The sequence below is a fragment of the Acromyrmex echinatior genome, chromosome 10 (assembly GCF_024713525.1).
Source record: "Acromyrmex echinatior isolate Ae372 chromosome 10, ASM2471352v2, whole genome shotgun sequence".
Taxonomy (NCBI): domain Eukaryota; kingdom Metazoa; phylum Arthropoda; class Insecta; order Hymenoptera; family Formicidae; genus Acromyrmex; species Acromyrmex echinatior.
Window position 1 is genome coordinate 2391631 of NC_141861.1, and position 19199 is coordinate 2410829.

Below are 19199 nucleotides of genomic sequence, written 5' to 3' on the forward strand. Positions count from 1 at the left end.
TAAATATTCGAGCATGAAAATAAGGAGGTAATTAAGAAAAACAGGATTAAATGCACAATAGATTTACTTTCTTATAAAAAATAAGTTACTTATACAATCATTCATTCATCAAAACTTTCATATATAACGATCGTATTAAAGCATTTATATAGATATACAAATGAAACTTTATCTTCATTCATTCGATTCGATTTTGGTTTTTTGTACATAATAATAACGAATGATACTTAATCTACTGCTCTTTTTAATAAATATATATTTGGAAACTTTTTATTTGGTTTTACAATATTAGTAGTTGGCATGCAAGATACCTTCAATTTATAAAATAATTCCGAAATTGTAGAACGCTCTCTACAATGTCGTATTTATCTTATGCTTATAACTCCCATTGATACTGTCATTACACATAGCACCTATTACATTACAGTTTAATACTATGATTTAATAAATAGCATCACTTTTATTCATGCATACTTTGTTAATTAAGTCATTTAAAACATAATTGGTCTCTGGTGTTTTTTTACATCAGGAGGAAAATTGGGATATTAAAATTAAAATTTATATTTATAATTTGCTACTTTGTTCAAATAATATCTCGTGTGTGGTTTGAGATTATGAAAATGTTAATGTCTGCTAATTGCATATAATTAATCATTTTCATGCTTTGTAAACAAATACATATTATAAAATAATATAACATTTTGTCTCTAAAAAACTTCTTTGATAATATTTTAATTATAACATGTATATATATATTTTTTTTTCTCGTATCTTTATATTTTGTTTTATCTTTTCATCGTCTAAAAATATTTTATCTTCTAACTAAAGAATATTTGTCACAAAGCAAACGTCAAAGTTTTAAAGTACTTGCCCATTTCATTGTTCTTGTAGAAGTAGATAACATTCTTAATTGCTAACAAGCAAATGCTTTTTTTCTAACTAAAATAATTCTTTTAAAATAAGCAACATTGTAAAAGTTATATAATTAAAAATGATCCTCCCTTTCACGGTAATATCTGGCCTTTTTTAATTTCTAAAACTTTTGGCTTATTACTTATTCTGTCGGTCATCAAAGCATTATTTCTACCAGAGAAATAGTCCTCAATCTCTTGTAACGTTCTATCTTTAGTTTCTGGAAGGCATATGTAGAAGTATATCGTGCCAAACAAAGATATACAACCGTAGAGAATGAATGTACCATGGCGAGTGAGTATACTGGCCAGGAATGGATAAGTTTTAACTACCATGAAGATAAACGAATGCGCGCACATAGTAGTCAGTCCACCGATAATACCGCGTACTTGTACGGGATAAACCTCGCCTATCATCACCCACGGAATCACTAGGAAACCCAAAGTACAAGTGATGGTGTATAAGAATATGCACATGACTGGGACCCATGTGGCGACGAATGGAAGATCATTTTCGATCCAGTAATTTTTCAACCACATATATCCACCTAATCCTATCATGGAAAGTCCGCATCCAATGGAGGATACCATTGTGAGTGGTCTCCTACCGCATCTTCTACATAGGACGCAAGCGACGATAGTAGAGGTGAGTCTGACTATTCCCAGTATAACCGCCGCTAAGTACTTGTTCATACTTGCTCCCGAATCTTTGAAGATCTCGACGGCGTAAAAAGTTATAACGTTGGTGCCTGACCATTGGTATATCAAGAAATACAGAAACAGCAGAGCGAAAGGTTTGAGAGCGTTGGGTTTTAGCACAGCGCACATAATTTCTCGGAAGCCAGTGAGTCGTTTGATGTTATTCTTGTTAGAAAACTCAACCAACGTCTCCAATTCCTGATTCACGTTGTAAGTACTTCCGCGGAATTTCTGTAGCGCCTTCTTGGCCTGGTCTGGTTTGCTGCGCGATATGAGGTAGGATGGGGTCTCCGGAAAGAAGAACATCAACACCAATGCGGTAAGTGGCAGAATGCCGCTGATGGCGGCGCAGACGTTCCAAGTAGCTATACTTCCTAGAGCATATTCTATCAGAACCCCTGTGCTGACACCGACACTGGCAAGCGCGATCAGCATTCCTCGTAGATGTGGTTGTGTCACCTCGCTCGTGTAAACGCGGGCTGGTGCACCTACCATGCCCGATCCTAGACCGACGAAGAAACGACCAGCATATATCATGCGTATGTCAGTCGCGAACGTAATTAGCAGCCATCCAAGTATCGCTGGGATCTCCGTGATGATGAGTGAACGCTTTCTGCCGAGCATATCCATCATGTAGCCGGACAACAAGCAGCCGATCGGTGTACCAATAGAGGATATGCTAGCTGCGAGAGAAAAAAAAGAAACCGATGAGAATAATATATATTTTTTCCGTAAGAATAAATTAGAAAAAAAAATCCAATCGAAATCAACTAAAAGTAATATATACCAATAATGTGACATCATAATGTAAAAATATAGGACAAAATTAAGTTTTGAAAAAATAATCTAAAGGACAGCTACTTAAAATAATTAACTTTCCTTTATAAAGGATATATAGTCACCAATTGTATTACATTTATATTGCTGAGTGCAAATTATAACATTGGTGTTACGTTATTTTTAGTTGGTGTTGACTGGGAAGAAAGTATCTCGAAAGAATGTAGATTAAAAATCCTTCTCAACGACCTACCGATCCATGATTCTTCCGTCGATCCCTCCTTGATGGGAATGATGCTGTCTGGCTCCTGGAGCTGCGGCAAAGCGATAGCGGAGAAACCAAATACCATGCCCGTGTTGATGGTACCAAGCTGGGCAACCAGGGCGGCCAAGACTTGTCTGATGGTGCTACCCCTGGGCGGTTGACCATTCTCAAGGTCGCTGTTTGGGATGGTGCCGTTCGCCAGATTCGTCCTCTCATCATTGAGCAACCCGGACGGCTGGATTTTCGGAAGCAACGTCGAGTCCACCAGCGTCGCCTTCTCCGGATCTTGCGTATCGCTATTTTTTCTATAAGAAGAACGATTATTAATTACGACGGAAAAGCAATTCGAGTGTATGTATAAGCTATAGCTGTAATGCATTATTACTTATCTAGACGGCTAAGTACGTGTCGCGTTCCACACATATACATGCGGAAAGTGAACGATAGTAGCAAAATTTTTGCATTCACGATATTTATTATCGCACTTACTATTTATATTTGTATAACAAGGAACAAACGCAAGGTTACATTTATGCAAATTACACGGTGATTAGACAGAAAGTTTTAGACAGAAAGACAATTACACAAACATTATTTATTAATTTTTTCGTTAAAACGCAGAGGTATATAAAATATGCAGTGACGTATTACCGTAATTGTTAAACACGGAAAATTGTATGTCTACACGCACGAGCTATTCACGTGCTAAGTCGATGAGAATCGATTCGAGCAGACAATACGTAATAGGCTTTCTACAACAAGCTATTATCTAAGTTTAAATTTTAAGGCGTAAGAAATTGACCAATCATGGTCGATTGTTCTTCTCACACTCGATTGTGATTGGTTAATCCCTTTAAGACTTAAAACTTAAGTAACAGCTTATTGTAGAAAGCCCATAGACTTTTTACATAAGTCATTATCTTAGTCTTAAGCTATGAGAAATGGATCAATCACAATTAAATGTGAGAAGAATATCAACTATAATTGGTGATCAATTTCTTGTGACTTAAGATTTAAAGATTAGATAATGACTTATTATAGAAGACCCATTAGATTTTCAGCGTTCATTCATTGTTTTGAGAATACGTAAGTATGCGATAAAATTTTTCTTTGAGAAGCGAGCATTGAGAGCGAGAGAAAGCGATATAAACATTGGCTCATTATTATTTATTTGGTTTGACGGAAAGATAACAATTTATTTTTGTCATAGCAGATAACACGGCAGACACTAAACGTTATAAAGTAATATGCGTTATAATATGTGGAATTTTCCACGCTAACATAAGAGATCATTTTATCAATAATGATCAGTAATGAGTCTCAAATCCCTTCTCGTAAAAACATGTCGTTGCTGGCTGCAAATTTGGCTCGGATTTGACGACACTAAAATTAAATCCGACCTAAATGTTCCGCATTCAGTTTAGGGACGTCGCACAAGCGATAATCTTGGAGATATAATTATTTTGATAATCTCTAATTCATTTAAGCGAAGTAAAAATCTAGCGAAAATAAAAATCGGATCTAATTCTTATTTTCATCAGAGAATACTAAACTGCCGATGGTATCTCGTTAGAATTCCGAAGATGCCAATTTGATAACTTTCTATAATCCTTGTTTTCGGTTAGTGAAAAATTATTTTGATATTATATATTTGTACCGTTAGAATTATTTGTATTACAAATGTCCGCAACTAATAACAAAAAGCCTCATCAGTCTGAACTGAATTTTAGTGTTAAATATTTTAGTGTGAATTTGTATAGATACAGCAGTTCTGTAAACTGCATGTCAAAATCATTTTCAATCTTGAAACGCAATCCTAAACTGAATTGAGATATACTAATATCACAAATTAAATTAACAAGTAATTTAATGACATTGATGAAAATAAGCATCTTAAAAAACGAAGTAATTTAAGCACTAATATTCTTTAAAATCTAACTCAGCCGATAAAGCTTTTTTTTATACGTTGTGTATTTGTATTGCATTTCCAATATTCTTTACTGTATAAAAGAACTACAAAAAAGAAAAAAAAATAAAGTGATTAGCGGAATCAAAATGGCATTATCGGTGATTCTAATATTAACCGAGAATATAGCAATAAATAAACTTTGTGTACAAACGTTTGATAATTAAACGTTTAAATTAAAACGATTAATAAAAGATTAAAGTTAATATCTAATAAAATAAAATAAAATAATAATATTGATAATATTATGATAATTATAATTATTATAAAATAATAATATTATCTACAAAATAATAAGGTTAACAGAAATAATATTAGATAATATATCTATAATAATACAAAAAGTCATTCCAGTCTGTAATGGATAAAAATAGTCAAATGGAAAAATAGAAAAAATATAGTATAAAACAGACAATTTGATGAGTTGTTGCTATAATTGGTCTAGTTGATCCTAACAAAAAGAACAATTTTTTTCCACGCAAATGTACGCTAAAATGCATATGTAGAATGTATTATATATTTAAAATATTTTGTGCAATACTGCACAATAATGTTATTGTTGAAAGAACAGTGCCTAGTTTTTGCATGAAGAACACGAAAGAAAAATTCTGACGAGAGAGAAGAAGAGCTATCGTCAAGTTTCTCACAGTTTGCGAGGCTGTGCGCCTAAATGATACAATCGTGTATTACGACCTTTAAAATGAAAGGGAACTCGTTTCACAAAGAATCGATTTGGCGTGTACATATTATGTTTACTTGAACAACAAATATTAACAACAAAGGTACTCATTATTCCTCGTTTTCGTCCATTCTAGAAAGAATTTCATCGATTCTCAACTTTACATGGAAAACATACAACAATAATGGCAAAAAAAATGTAAGGTCGTAAAGAAAGAAAGATAAGTAAAAAGCCATAATTGCCACAAAGGTCTTATGTAAATTTGTGATAACAGCAATGCGTTTTTGCCTCTTTCGTTTGTTTATCGAGCCCGAGCAATAACTCCGTTCATGTGCGTGATTTAACGAAAAAAAGAATTTCCTTACGTGATACGTACGCGAGAAATTATTTGCTGTGATTACAGAAAAAAGTAAAGAGTCGATGAACCGTTGCCCAAGGAAAACCAAGTCAAGAGAAAGTCAAAATGACGTACTTTGACATCAAACGATGATTTTTTTTTTAAAACAAAGTTTAACTGTTTATTGACTTTAAGCATCAAAATAAAATCATTTCGACTTTTTGTTGATTTTTTGGGGTGATCTTTGGGGATCGTATTCAGAGCTGAGCATGTATCTACTTTTATTTAAAAAACGATATTTGTAAGACAATTGTATCTTGTATTTTTTATTTCAATATTATAATAACAAAAAATTAAAAGAGAGTATTTTGTATTTTATATAAATACTAAGATTAATTAATTAATCTTATTATTTAAATTACGAAATACATAAAAGTTTCAATCTTTCAATTTTAAATACGTAATACTTTCATGTGCGCGGCTGAAATACAAAACATAAAATACACACTTTTATTGCAAAAATTATGTTTTAAATAGAAATATTTCATGTCCTAGCCCTGGTCATATTGCGCAACCGTGCAAATCGATCTCTGGCAGTATTTTTACTCGCACCTATGTTAACAATTATATTTGTTTTTAAGATCGACGAGCGCACTAACTTGTTATTTGCAGATACGTAGGTGAATTAATTAATGAAAATTAAACTTTCTTAAGTTCTTTGGAGTCTCACTTTAAAGAGTGAAAATTGAGCCAGTCTTGAAAAAGAGTGACTTAATTTTCAATCTTTAAAAGTAAAATTTCACTTTTTAGAGTGAGATTTTTAATCTTAAAAATTTTAAAGATTACATTCTTGAAAAATAGTAACTCAATTTTCAATCATTAAGAGTCAGATTTCACTCTTTAAAGCGAGATACGATTTTAGAGAGTACATTTGCGCTTTTATCGCGTTTACTCGTTAATAATTTCCTTCTTATTTTCATACCGAGTTCGAGGCGTAATTTATCGACCTCGGTTTTTCTCCAGCGTTTAAATAATTTATCAAATTAACGATGCCGTTCGCGTGTCACGACGTTTGTAACGTGAGTCGATCAGATTATCATAAGTAAAGGAAGTTATTTCTGTTTCAAACGATTGCCGAAGTTTGCATATCGGATCCAGCGTGTTTCGGACTTTTGCAATACGAATCCAGTCGTTTGGATGAAAGCCAAACTTGCATACGCATGCGAATGTATCAGAGGACTTAACGTTGTTTTTGCCGCGCAGCTGCGACCTTTGTTGACGAATTCTACTGTGTATTCCCAGTGTCCATTCACACCGCTGTGTATTATTGGAATTCTACCGATACTTACGATAATTTAATAATAATAATAATAATAATGATTTATATTAATATTAATATTTATTATATACAGTATATTCAATTATAACGAAAGAAAAAAATTATAGAATGTATATCCAAAAACTTATTATTTCCGACGAAGCGGATTTCCACATTCGAAATTGAGAAATCTAAATTTGTAAATCAAACTAAGCCAATGTAAGCCTATAAGCATAGATATGAGCAATTATTTTTATACGCTTTCATTGTTCTTCAATCATCATAGAGAAAAAAATCTTTGGTAATATTTTATATAATATTTCTTTTCTAGGTGAGACATAGTTTTTGGTTTTTTTTTTTAACACAAGAGGCATACAATTCGTCACAATTAACGGCTTGTTCGCCAAATTCGTTTGGAACGCGGTCGTCAAGTTTTATGATCTTTGAATGTCTGCCGAGTTACAGAAGAATAATTTCTAGACGTCAGCTGACATTCTTGTCAACAAAGAACCTAATTACTGCCGTCTCGGCGGACAAAGCGGTCTCGTGACAATTCAACGTGTTATTGGACCGTATTTCTCTTTGTGTTACACCCTTGGTTGCACCTTGACTTTGCGTATGAAGGCTGTGCAGAGACGACACTTCAAGGGTATCGTTCGTTCAAGTAACCGAATTAGAACGCAAGAAGGATTTCGCAAGATTTTCCATCGGATGCTGATCTCGTACACGCGGTCATCCCTTCATCGCGTCTCGACGGAATTTTCCGCGGAATCTCAAACGTTATGTTAGTTATTCTGCAGCGAACATGAATAAAGCAACAATCCAGAGATAGCCTTCACTCATGCTTCCGCTAGAAAGCGAAATGATTCATTGTGTTGAAATGACTGATAAAATCTAGAATGAATATAAATATTCTTCTTTTTGACATTCTATTGCAATCAATTTAAGTGTCCTATCTAAATATTTTGATGCTCTAATGAAATTATTTCTGGATCCGTATCTAGATAAATTTTTAAATACTTCAGCAAAACTTCGTTCTGTTCATGTATGTTTCAAAAGTGAATAATAATCAGTCTGTTCAAAAAGCATAAAATGTATACAAATTATCGTTGGCAAATTCCGCTCAATAAACAAAATATTAATATTTCTTTAGAAATATTAATATTTTAATTATTCTTTTAAACATATCGATCGCTATTTAGTTATTAACATGTAACAAGATGTAATGAGAGTCCGGTTAAGATATTCAATTTTATTATTTATTAACCTGTAACAAAATTCACTCCCGCTATCCTTTGACTCAGCAAATGCTTAGATAATACGTTTTCGCATAAACGCGTTGCATAAAATTTAACTTTATTTTTTTTTAAATTTGCAAGATAATAAAGATAATTAAAGATAGAAAGAAGATCGAAAGAATTTTAAAAATTCATGTTGCTTTTTGAATAATGCATGAAGTATGTTGTTAGCGTCAGTAATCATAGAAGTGATATTAAGAGATATTAAAAAATGGACAAAAACAAAATGTGTAATCGTGGAAAAAAACGCACGACGTTATATAGATAGAACATTTGGAACAGATGCTGCCTGAGACTCGAAGTATGGTGATGTTTTCGGTTTCGGAATGATCAAGTAAATCGCCTCATTGTTCCACGCGATTACTATATCTCCACACAATAGCTAGATATTTGTGAAAGTATGAGCTCGAGAAAAATTTTAAATAAAATATTCTTTTAGCTCCTGTCAAGCGATACGCGTAAATATTAATTTGAAAACCTTAATAAAATATTAACAAAAATATTATTTAAAAAATTACAGAGATTATTATGCTAAGCTCACAAGATTTAAGGATGTATGTATATTACACGTATTTTTTAACAACCCGAAAAATTATGGAAAAAGTTACAAAAACATTTGTTTTATTGTATTATTTGTTTTATTTGTATTTTATTTTAGATTTAAAATTATGAAAAAAGTTACAACAACATTTGTTTTATTGTATTTTTAAAAGTACTATAAAAGTTCAGAATTGAAATTATTTCAATAAGAATTAGATATTTTTAAAAAATAATTACAATAAAATGAGAAAATTTTTATTTATTAAATTATAAAATTAAATTATAAAATTGTTAAATATAATTATTAATCTTCTTAAACTATTTTATGATATTCATTTTTATGTGGAAAGTATTTCATTTCAGTTTTTTGCAGAGATTAAATACATCATTAAATTGGCATTACATTGTCATACGGCAAATTTTTTAAGCGAGTTAATTGGCAGCAGACGAGTTCTCGGAACTCTCGTATGATTAATCAATAGACTGGGAAAATTTTTGTCATACCACAATGTAGCTTTGAAATAAAGACAAAAGATTGAATACAGCGCGATATAACGAGGTTCGATCAGCTGATGAACTCAAAAATTTCCTAAGTCAGCCTACTATCTATTTACTAAGCGGTGCCAAGTGGATTCGCAAATTCTGGCACGACACGGCGGAATTGCTCGCGCGATTATTTTCGCGTTCACGCTGATTCGCATGCGAAGGTTCAAGTGTAATGCACACGCGCGAACTGCATCTCTCAGTGAACGTAGCATTCGACCGAACGAATGCGCGAACGTGTCCCTGATATTAATAGCCTAATTACATCATGCTACTTCAACAAAAGTAAATACGAGAGAGGAGACAGCGACTGTAAATCATCTCGGAAAACGGCAGCACCATTGTAACGCGTTGCGAAATATATGGAGTGTTTCGATCGCGAAGTTTTATTGCATTAGTGATCAATTGACTTCACAGGCCTCCGAGATACCGATAGTTCAAAAGAAGCATCGAAAAGAGAGAGGAGACAGACGTGTTAACGCTTATTATATCACACAAGGTAAATATACTTGATGCACATGCGACCCAATTATTGAATGAAATGGCAAATATTTGAAGTATTAAGTTTTTAATGATACACTTGGCTCTATAAATTCTTAATTATAATCGGCTAAATAAATTCTTATTAAATTTTTATAATCAACGAATTTATTTAACCGTATTTACCATTGAAGACTTAATATTTAAAATTTTTTTTCATTTCGTTCGATAATTACAGGTCATGTCCACCAACTGTTCACTAACTGATACATTTATCTTATATTATATATATAATATAATTGCCTATGAATACACGCCGCGTTTTTCCGATCGTCACGATTCGTAATAGTATTTTAAAATCATGCAGATTATTTTCACATTTTGCCTGCTGATTCGTGTCGCCGAAGTTCAATATCACTTTATGCATCGTAAAGCGAGATCCGTGTCATCGTTCGAAAATGAGTCTGAATCATTCAGAGAAAAAAATTAAGGGTGAGAGCACAAAATCTTGTATAATACACCGCATAATAAAATGAACTAATCAAAGTCTTTCATTTCGTTCTTTTCCATGAAATAAAAGACCCTAATTGATTGATTCTCTTATGCCTTACCTACGTGTTATTCGTTATGCAAGAATCTGTGCTCCTGACCTAAGAATTAACAAGTCAGAAACTTCGACCTCGATAAGCGAAGTATCTTCCATCAATTACTTCTCTAAACGAGAACTTTGTGTTTCGAGACTTCTTCTTAATATAAATTGAGTTTCTCCATGGCTATACGACACACTGAGTCACTGCGAATAACGGCGACACAGATCTCATTGTATTATCACTTAATATCATAATATTATTAATTCACACTGAGAGAGGATTTCTCACGAGAGAAACGCATTATTATCGTCAAAGTGGAAAAGTAACAACAGCATCATCACCATCATTGTTCGCAACTCGCATTTTTTCCGCTTCATTTACCTCGATTCCGCTGTTAACTAATACATCCTTTTCTCGCAAGGTCGCAATCGATCATCGCGCACAAAAAGAACTTCACGCGGCAACTTTTACGATCGTCTTCTTCCCAAGTGTAAAAATATCCCATCTCCGATGAGCATCGATTTATTATAATTGCTCGATTCTCACCTCGCAAAAGCGGAGGAAAAAATGAGACAAGTTTTTTAATCGATATAAATGAAGTCGAGATTATGAATAAATACGCGTTAATAATTATCGTGACTAATCTTCGGACAATAATCGATGATTATTCGACGGTTAAACAAATTAGATAAACGAATCGAACATTGTTCACGTCTTTCATAATAATTTCTAGCTTACGATAATGCACGGTTTCAGCCATCATGGATTAATCAAGAGTGGGCGGATTCGTGTCACATTAAAAGTCAATTAAAGTTGCATTAATGACGTAGCCCGGCTGATGGCGGTAATAATACCGTAGTAAATACGTGCAGATTGAGATATATATTGCTGGTGTCAACCGACGTAATATTAATAGATTAATTGCATCAGCAATATCCCGACCAATATGTTATCAGTTATCAATAATATTATCTTTCCAGTCTACTGCAGTTGGCAAATTTGTCAAACGTAAGAAAAACATATTTGCCGCTTTGTTCCACTGATAAAATCGCAGCTAAATTTATAATAATCGCTTTGCACTGCACGTCGTAAAACTTGAAGACGTGACGAGGACAGCGAGTAAGATGACACATCTTTTTTATATTCGATCAGAGTTCGCGTGCCATTTCAAGGAGAAGGAGAAGCTTTGATTGGACACAATTCTCATATTAAATAAATAGATTAAAAGCTTAAAATTAAAATTAGACATCTGCGTTAAAGATGCATCTCCTTGAGATGCATCTCTAGAGATGCTTTCTTAAAGATTCTCAAAGATTCCAACTAAGTTCCAATTGAAGACATTAATTTTGTTTTTTAAATCATTCTATTACTTATTAGTCTATTCTCTTATAATTTCGATCGCACTACACCGATCAATGAATTTTGCTTAGAAGCTACGTTTATCTGCTTTGTTTACAATTGATAATATCGTTAATTGATTAATCAAATATTCCGGAATATCGAAAATTACATATTCTCGAAAATATTCAACTATTTGAAATGCACTTGGACATTAGTAATACATTTTACAGTTTTTGGCAAGAAAGAGGGATAAAACGATTTCGGAGAAAAGACTGTTAATTTCCATTGTCGCGGTCCAAGATCCGACTATCATAAACATGAGCTTTCGAGATAAACTCATTTGTTGAGTCATACGTATATACATTTGTCAACTGTCGACTTTGCCCTGTGTTTTCTCATTTCTGCTCAGAACTGTGTTTCGATCACAGATCATTTGCATGAATCTACGGCGATTCTGTTTCAAATGCAGCATGCAAAGAATATATAATCCAAGGACAACAAGAAAGTTAAAATAATATCACATTGACTGAATCACGACCAAAAAAATGACGTAAATTCGATTAATAATCGGTCAATATGACGTCAAATTAAAGATATTATTATTTCGACTTTCTTGTCCTTGAGAAGTCACGTAAAAATATATGTATAATACTTTTTTTTTGTGGATGAGATAGGAAGAAGGAAATTGCTCGTCGCTTGAAATTAAAGTGAAACCGTATCGGATTGCTAACTTCCAATCTAACGATTGTGACTCAACGAGAAATGTAACGTGATGTAATAAGTGTAACAATATCACAATGACTGAATTCGCGATGGGACGTCTGTCATAAAAAAAAGCGCGTTTCTAATTTTTATTCCTGGAGCTTCTTGAAGTCTTCTCTTCTTGTTCCCTAAGAAACCGTTCCGAAAATACCATGTGTTATCAGCCTGGAACGAACACGTCAGTATCGAAATAAACTCCATCTTTTTTTAGTGCTGCCACGTTTACTTATTCAGAATTCCTGAGTGCGACGATGAGAGAGAGAGAGAGAGAGAGAGAGAGAGAGAGAGAGAGAGAGAGAAAGGAAATGCTGAAGAGGAATTTTAAATGACTCCAAGGGTGCTTCAACTTACTCTGCCATAGCGCACAATGTCGTTGGATGGTCTTTTCTGCGATGAGGTGTGTACAGTACACGTGTAATGTAATAATGTAGTACAGATATATATATATATCACAGTCCGCTGATCACAGTGTTGTATCACCACGTGGTACGCGGCTCATCGCATCCCCCTTGGGATTCTCCACCCTTGTCTCGCGAATCACGAAGATGCGATTTTCGAGGATATCCTCGAAGAGATATCCTCGAAAGCTTTACTCTCAGAGACTGGCCAGAAGACCGATCGTGCGTCCGATCTGATAAAAGCCCACGAGGGTGCTTCTCCGTGTGCGATGCATCTGCTTAGTTCTCGCCGTTCTTTCTTAATGTATTCTTGATGGAGACTCCCTTTGTATCTCTTCCCTTCTCTATTCACGACTCCGAAAACCGCCGCGTGCGAAGAGCGGACTCGTACGAAAGTCCACTGTCTACGTTACAGCTCGCGCGAAGCGAATATACTGACGGCAACAGGTCCCGAAAGCTTTATATGCCAAGCTGTCGCTGCTCGTGGAAGAAAGAGAGAGAGAGAGAGAGAGAGAGAGAGAGAGAGAGAGAGAGAGAGAGTGTGTGAGAGACCAGCCGGGTCGGTCTGTGAGAGCATGACAATAAGGCGCATGCGGATGAATAGAAGTAGGAATTTTGTTTAATAAAAGAAGAGACCGTGACATGTATATATGTAGAAAAAAAAGAAACAAATTTGGAAATGTCAAGTAGCTTTATGCTTTATGCAATTGACTCGTAATTTGTTCCGAGTTCGATCCCGTGTTCTATGCGGCTTTTTCCGCACTTAAGGAGTATCTATTGATCATTAGTTAATTGTTATATTCTTGCGGAGCCTGTATGAGTGAAATTTGTGAAAACTCGATGCGATCTGTCTATCTGACAGATCGGATTCCCTAATGTTATTTTATTTTCTTCGATGTTTTGATTAAGATACTAGCTGATTAATTAAAAGCGGCGAAAAAATTGGCATGATTCACTAAATTTTTTCTAACACCCTCACAGAAATTTAATACTGGTCAATTTAATACTAATCAATTTATTATTGAAAGATGGTAATTAATTAATTATTTATTTGGAGTACTAAAAGTACTCTAAATAATAATACTTTTAATATTTAAAATGAGTAATTAATTACTATCTTTCAAAATACAAACAATAAAAAAAACAGGACTATTAATTATTGTCTTTCAGTATATCGATCAATATTAGATGTCTGTAAGGATAACTTATCGCTGCAGAGAAATTTTCTTTCTCTCGTTGTTATTGACGACAATGATGTCTTGGCTGAACGAACAATATTTGTAATATACACAAAAAAATTAAACGTAAATGCATTTATAAACGCATATAAAATAAAATTAAAATGTAAGAAATAAAATAAATATAAATAGAAAAAAATTTGTAAAAATGTAAGAAATTAAAATATTACAAATGCTCGCTAATAACTAACAATGACGATTATGCGAACATAAAAGCGCTTCTGATACGGTAACACACGTGATCATGCGACGATAACGGTAATATTTGCCGATAACATAACATAGTTTCCAATAAAATTTTACTGTCGCAACTGTTGAATTTTTTTTATTACCGCGAATGTTCATGCTTGTCAAATTTTTCGTCAAAATTTCGAAAGAATTTAGTCATTTACGTAATCAATCGATAGAAGCGGTCACGGGACGTACGGTCACATGTCTTTATCAGAGAAAAATAGAATCGTATCTTGTCGTGGTATTCGAGACATCAAATTGTCACGATTGTTGTTCGTGAAACATTTCCTCTGCATTTACGTAAAACACGATAAATTCAGCCTCGTGGATTTAAGATGTTTTAGCGATATCTCTGATGCTTATAAAATTATTCCACTTTGATGTAAATGAAGAAGAATAACAAAAATAAAAAAGAAAAAAGATAACAAATGATAATTAAAGAGATAAGAAATCAAATAATTAAAGGAATAAAAAATCTATAAGATGTGTTTAGGCGTAGAAAATTTACACAGTTAGATGTAAGCAAATCAACATTGTAATTTGCTTGCATTATTGCCTTACGTCTCTGCTGATTGGCCAATTCATTCATTGTTTACATCTTTTTGCCTTACGTTTTTTATGTGCTATTACCAACCTTTGTTCTACGTACCATCTTTTGCATTTACAAAATTCATCATACATCATCATCACAGTGAGAGATCTTGTGATGAAGAATCTATTTTGAATGCAATCATGAAAAAATGCGTTAGAAAAATTGTAGATCGGAGATATAGTTTCCAAAAGCATAAATGCAAAAGTCGCTTCAATAAAGCAAATTGACTCACAAATGGAAATTTATCAATCTCCATGTAAAAATATACGAACTCGAGCGATAAAAAAATAATGATATAATGATACAACGATGTAACGTAAGCACTTATAAGTGTGCGATAAGGTCGAATGGGAAATAATTACAATGACGAGCAATCTTTCAGAATTATTTAATATTTATTCGATACTCGACATCTCAACGTATCATTCTCGATATTCTCTGCGATAAGAAAGTACTATAGCATCTCAAAGTTTAATCTTTCAATTTCCAAACGAGACTCATCCTAAACATCTTTTCTGAATAATTCTGTAAAAATATTTTGATAATTTTTTGGATGAAAAATTTTATAAATAAAAATTAATGCCATTGTAATATATTTATGTATGTTTATTTACTAAATTTTAATTATAACTTTTAATATCATAAACAGGCTATTGCATAGAAAACTTTTACGATTAGTCGCTTGCCACACTTGGGAACTCATATCTGGAAAATCAGTTTGGGAGTCGAAAGATTAATTAAGCAATAAAAAAAAGATAAGAATATAAAATAAAAAATCGAGATGAGCATAATATTTATTGCATAGCAACAGAAAAATAATTTTAAGTATGATTCAAATAGATATAATTTGTTCTGTATAATTAAATCAAATCTTTTAGGTATTTTGAGGGCTAAACATGTATTTGTATTTAACATATTTAATATAATTTGATGTAATAAAGTATAATTATATAATGGTATTTACGATTTTAATGTTATTCAGAATGATATTAAGCTATCTAGAAGCCCATTATGTGATTATAAGCTCATTTGCGTAAATTGGTTCATATTTTTAATTTTTCACATCGGCATTATCAGTCCATGGCCATATTCCAATATGGAATACTAGAAGTTTACGATAAATTTTTAGTATTAGCAGTGTACGTATATCAGAATACAGTCAATATCATTGCGTCCGACGATTATATATTATCAAATTTGAACATGACGAGTCACGCACCTACGTTAAATGGGATCTGACAGAGACAGCAAGATAACCCCGGTCTGCAAATATACTCGGTCACGCGGATTTATGCAAACACTGTAATCGTCACATATAGTATACGTATGCGGAGTTATATATATAATATACCATATATATAATCCCGTATATGTGTGTGCGTGCGTGTGTGTGCGTGCGTGTGTGTGTGTGTGTTTGATTAGGCCGTGCGAGCAGCATGAGAATCCTCAACGGAATTGCAAACGCGCTTGCAAAAAAACGCACTTATTTACATTATATGTAGTTTTTACATATTTAATAAACATATTAAAAAATTAAACAACGACGGTATAATTTTTTATAATCCTACCATAAAAAACTGAATGATCTAAACGTCTTGTAATTTTTCGAATTCTTACATTTCGGGTTTCATTATTATTCTGAATGTTTAATATTTTGTAATAATATTTATGATGTATGTCTTTGATCTTTTAGGCACCAATTCGAGACACAGATACGTAGCGTAATTATAAATAATTGTAATAGAATTTCATGAAAAGCAAAGATTTCACATAAAGGACGATTGCTGCAATGAAAGAAGAAGGAAAATCAATAAATTCAGAATCGTTGAAAAAAAACAATATCTATATCAGTAATTATAAAAATTTAAAATATTGTAAATATATGTATTAGCCAAAATGTACAAAGACAAATTGCGAACTTTGAACATAGAATAATGTAGTGTGTGGAACGACATTTAGTAACTGCAATTATCGACAGGCAACAGTCCATTCTTATCTTATCCGAATCGAATTGGCACATTGATATCGTAAGTGCCAATTCATACATGTGCACCGTTTACATTTCAAATCGCGGATAATGTAGCGGTCACGACAACGACATTGATAACGACGAAAAGAACGATCAAAAATCGACGTTTAAGTACTGGATACTTACTGGGATGTTGATGGCGACGATATGTCTGCCTCGCTGCTGGCGAACGTTTTGTAATTCCTGGACATGCTGGCGAAGGACTGAACACATATATGCCAATCGTGGCCGATGAAATTGTACTCAGTTTATTTATCGGTCACGAGTTTACGCTATCAATCCGAGCAGTCATGTGCTCTCTCTCGTGTATGTCTTGCTTTCTTTAATTTCGCTTATTTTTATTTTTTGCGTTCATGTTCGTATTGTATTTCGCCAAGTCACAGCGCAGACCGCGTGTTTCATATGGTAGACTAGAGAATAGAACACGTATTATAGAATTATTCGGAATAGATTCTGATAAAAATTATTCTGTTCTCCATAGAAAATGCAATAGAAATCTAGAGAATAATTGCACAATTCCAATCGAAATCCATTCCAATTTTATACGTGCCGTAATATTCGTTCTCAATGATTTTTCAGTTAATTTTCTCCCAAAAATTGGGAAATTCTTGATTTCTATCCGAAAAGAACAAAAAAGAAAATAATATCATATTGATTGATTCATGATTGGACAGAATTACGTTTCGAGATTAAAACTTAAATTCGACGCGTAGTTTGTAAGATTAGATATGTATCGAATTATGAAAAAAAATAGAGGTATTCAATTAATAATCAGTCAATATAACAAAATTGACATTACTGTGATTTTCTTGTTTTCCTTGCATAAAAATCAGCTATGATCATGTGACACTTTATCTTAACACTTATCATTATTTATATTATACTTTCATCATAAAACGCATTTTATCATAAGATACTTATTTCAAACTATTATTTCTTATTGTAATTAATATTTTTGTCATAAAATTTAAAACTTCTCCAATTAAATTTTTAATTAATTTATATAATCTAAGACTAACAATAAAACAAATTGTGCTTTATTAAATAAAATCCACTTTTTTCAGTTGGGAAAAAACATAAGAAAATTCGAAACAAAATTGGAAAACATCCATATATTTTCGAAAATCTTTTTTGCAAAGTTTAATGTACAACTGACAATGTACACATGAGTTAGAAGCAAATAAACGCATTACAGTTAGAAAGAGTGAAAGAGTGATTTCATCAGTGCTATTTAGTTTTATCATGTTTTGTGTACTTTAAATTGTGTGTTTTAAAAAATTTGCAAAAAAAATTATTGTGGGAATTCAATTGACTTGTTTTTTTTTTAGACTTGTTTTTTTTGTCGTAAATTATAATGTATCTTGTTTAATTTCCGCTAATAAAATGAGGTGAATGATTCTCAGTGATGATGAATCATTCACTAATTAGCCGTAATGCTTACATAAGATCGTCTACAAAAAGATACACAATTAATTGATTCTACGAATTCATCCGCAGATATTTCACGTTCATCCGTTTTTTGTATTAATGATTTATATAACATCTAAGTCAAATATCTCTTTGTAAAATGATGTAAAATAATCGGTATTCAGAAAATATAATAAATTCACGGATGCGAAAAAATGAGGAGCAGTTGTTTTACAGCGACGCCGATTGATATCATGAATCGATGAATAATTAATCAATTAAGTAATTCATTATGGTTATCATGTGCTATGAATTAATTGGTGCTGCAGTATATATATTCAGATTCCATCTTTCTACTTACGTTTTTCGATCCATAAAGCTATGGACACAGAAATTTAAACGGTAAGACGTAAGTAGTAAGAAAATCAACATATTGGATTTGCTATTGTCTTAGCATTATGGCCTCTGCTGTGATTACTGTGATAACTTTAATCTCGATTGAATTCGATCTTCATCTTCTTCTTAAAACTAGAAAAAGAGTTAATTAAACCAAGATTAAAAATAAATGGTAGAAATAGGTATTAATCTATGAGAACACACTCTTCAATATCCTCCTTACATAAGAATAAGGTATAATTCTCTGTTCTGTGTCTACTTTCACAAAGCACATTTTATAATGGCGCAGATGTGAATGGCGAGTAACGGATCTCGCTGGATGCACGAGAAGTAAAAAAAAAGTCACACTGATTAACAGTTGAGCTTGAGCAATCGTCTCTAACAGGTTTTTCCACCGAGTGG

At 32.8% G+C, this 19199-nt stretch overlaps 1 protein-coding gene across 3 annotated transcripts; it reads right to left on the reverse strand.

The window, feature by feature from the left end:
- Nucleotides 1-46: 46 nt before the first annotated feature.
- LOC105152892 (facilitated trehalose transporter Tret1) lies at nucleotides 47-17228 on the reverse strand. 3 transcript variants are annotated; one of them, XM_011067432.2, is made up of 3 exons: nucleotides 17121-17228; nucleotides 2641-2957; nucleotides 47-2293 (listed from the first exon to the last, which is right to left on the reverse strand). In XM_011067432.2, the coding sequence occupies exons 1-3, from the start codon at nucleotides 17183-17185 to the stop codon at nucleotides 1005-1007; spliced, it is 1671 nt and encodes a 556-aa protein (XP_011065734.1). In that variant the 5' UTR covers nucleotides 17186-17228; the 3' UTR covers nucleotides 47-1004. The 3 variants fall into 3 exon arrangements, with proteins under 3 accessions (XP_011065734.1, XP_011065735.1, XP_087266561.1); XM_011067433.2 differs by lacking the exon at nucleotides 17121-17228 and adding an exon at nucleotides 12858-13318; XM_087410435.1 differs by lacking the exon at nucleotides 17121-17228 and having other exon boundaries at nucleotides 2641-3031.
- Nucleotides 17229-19199: the final 1971 nt, after the last annotated feature.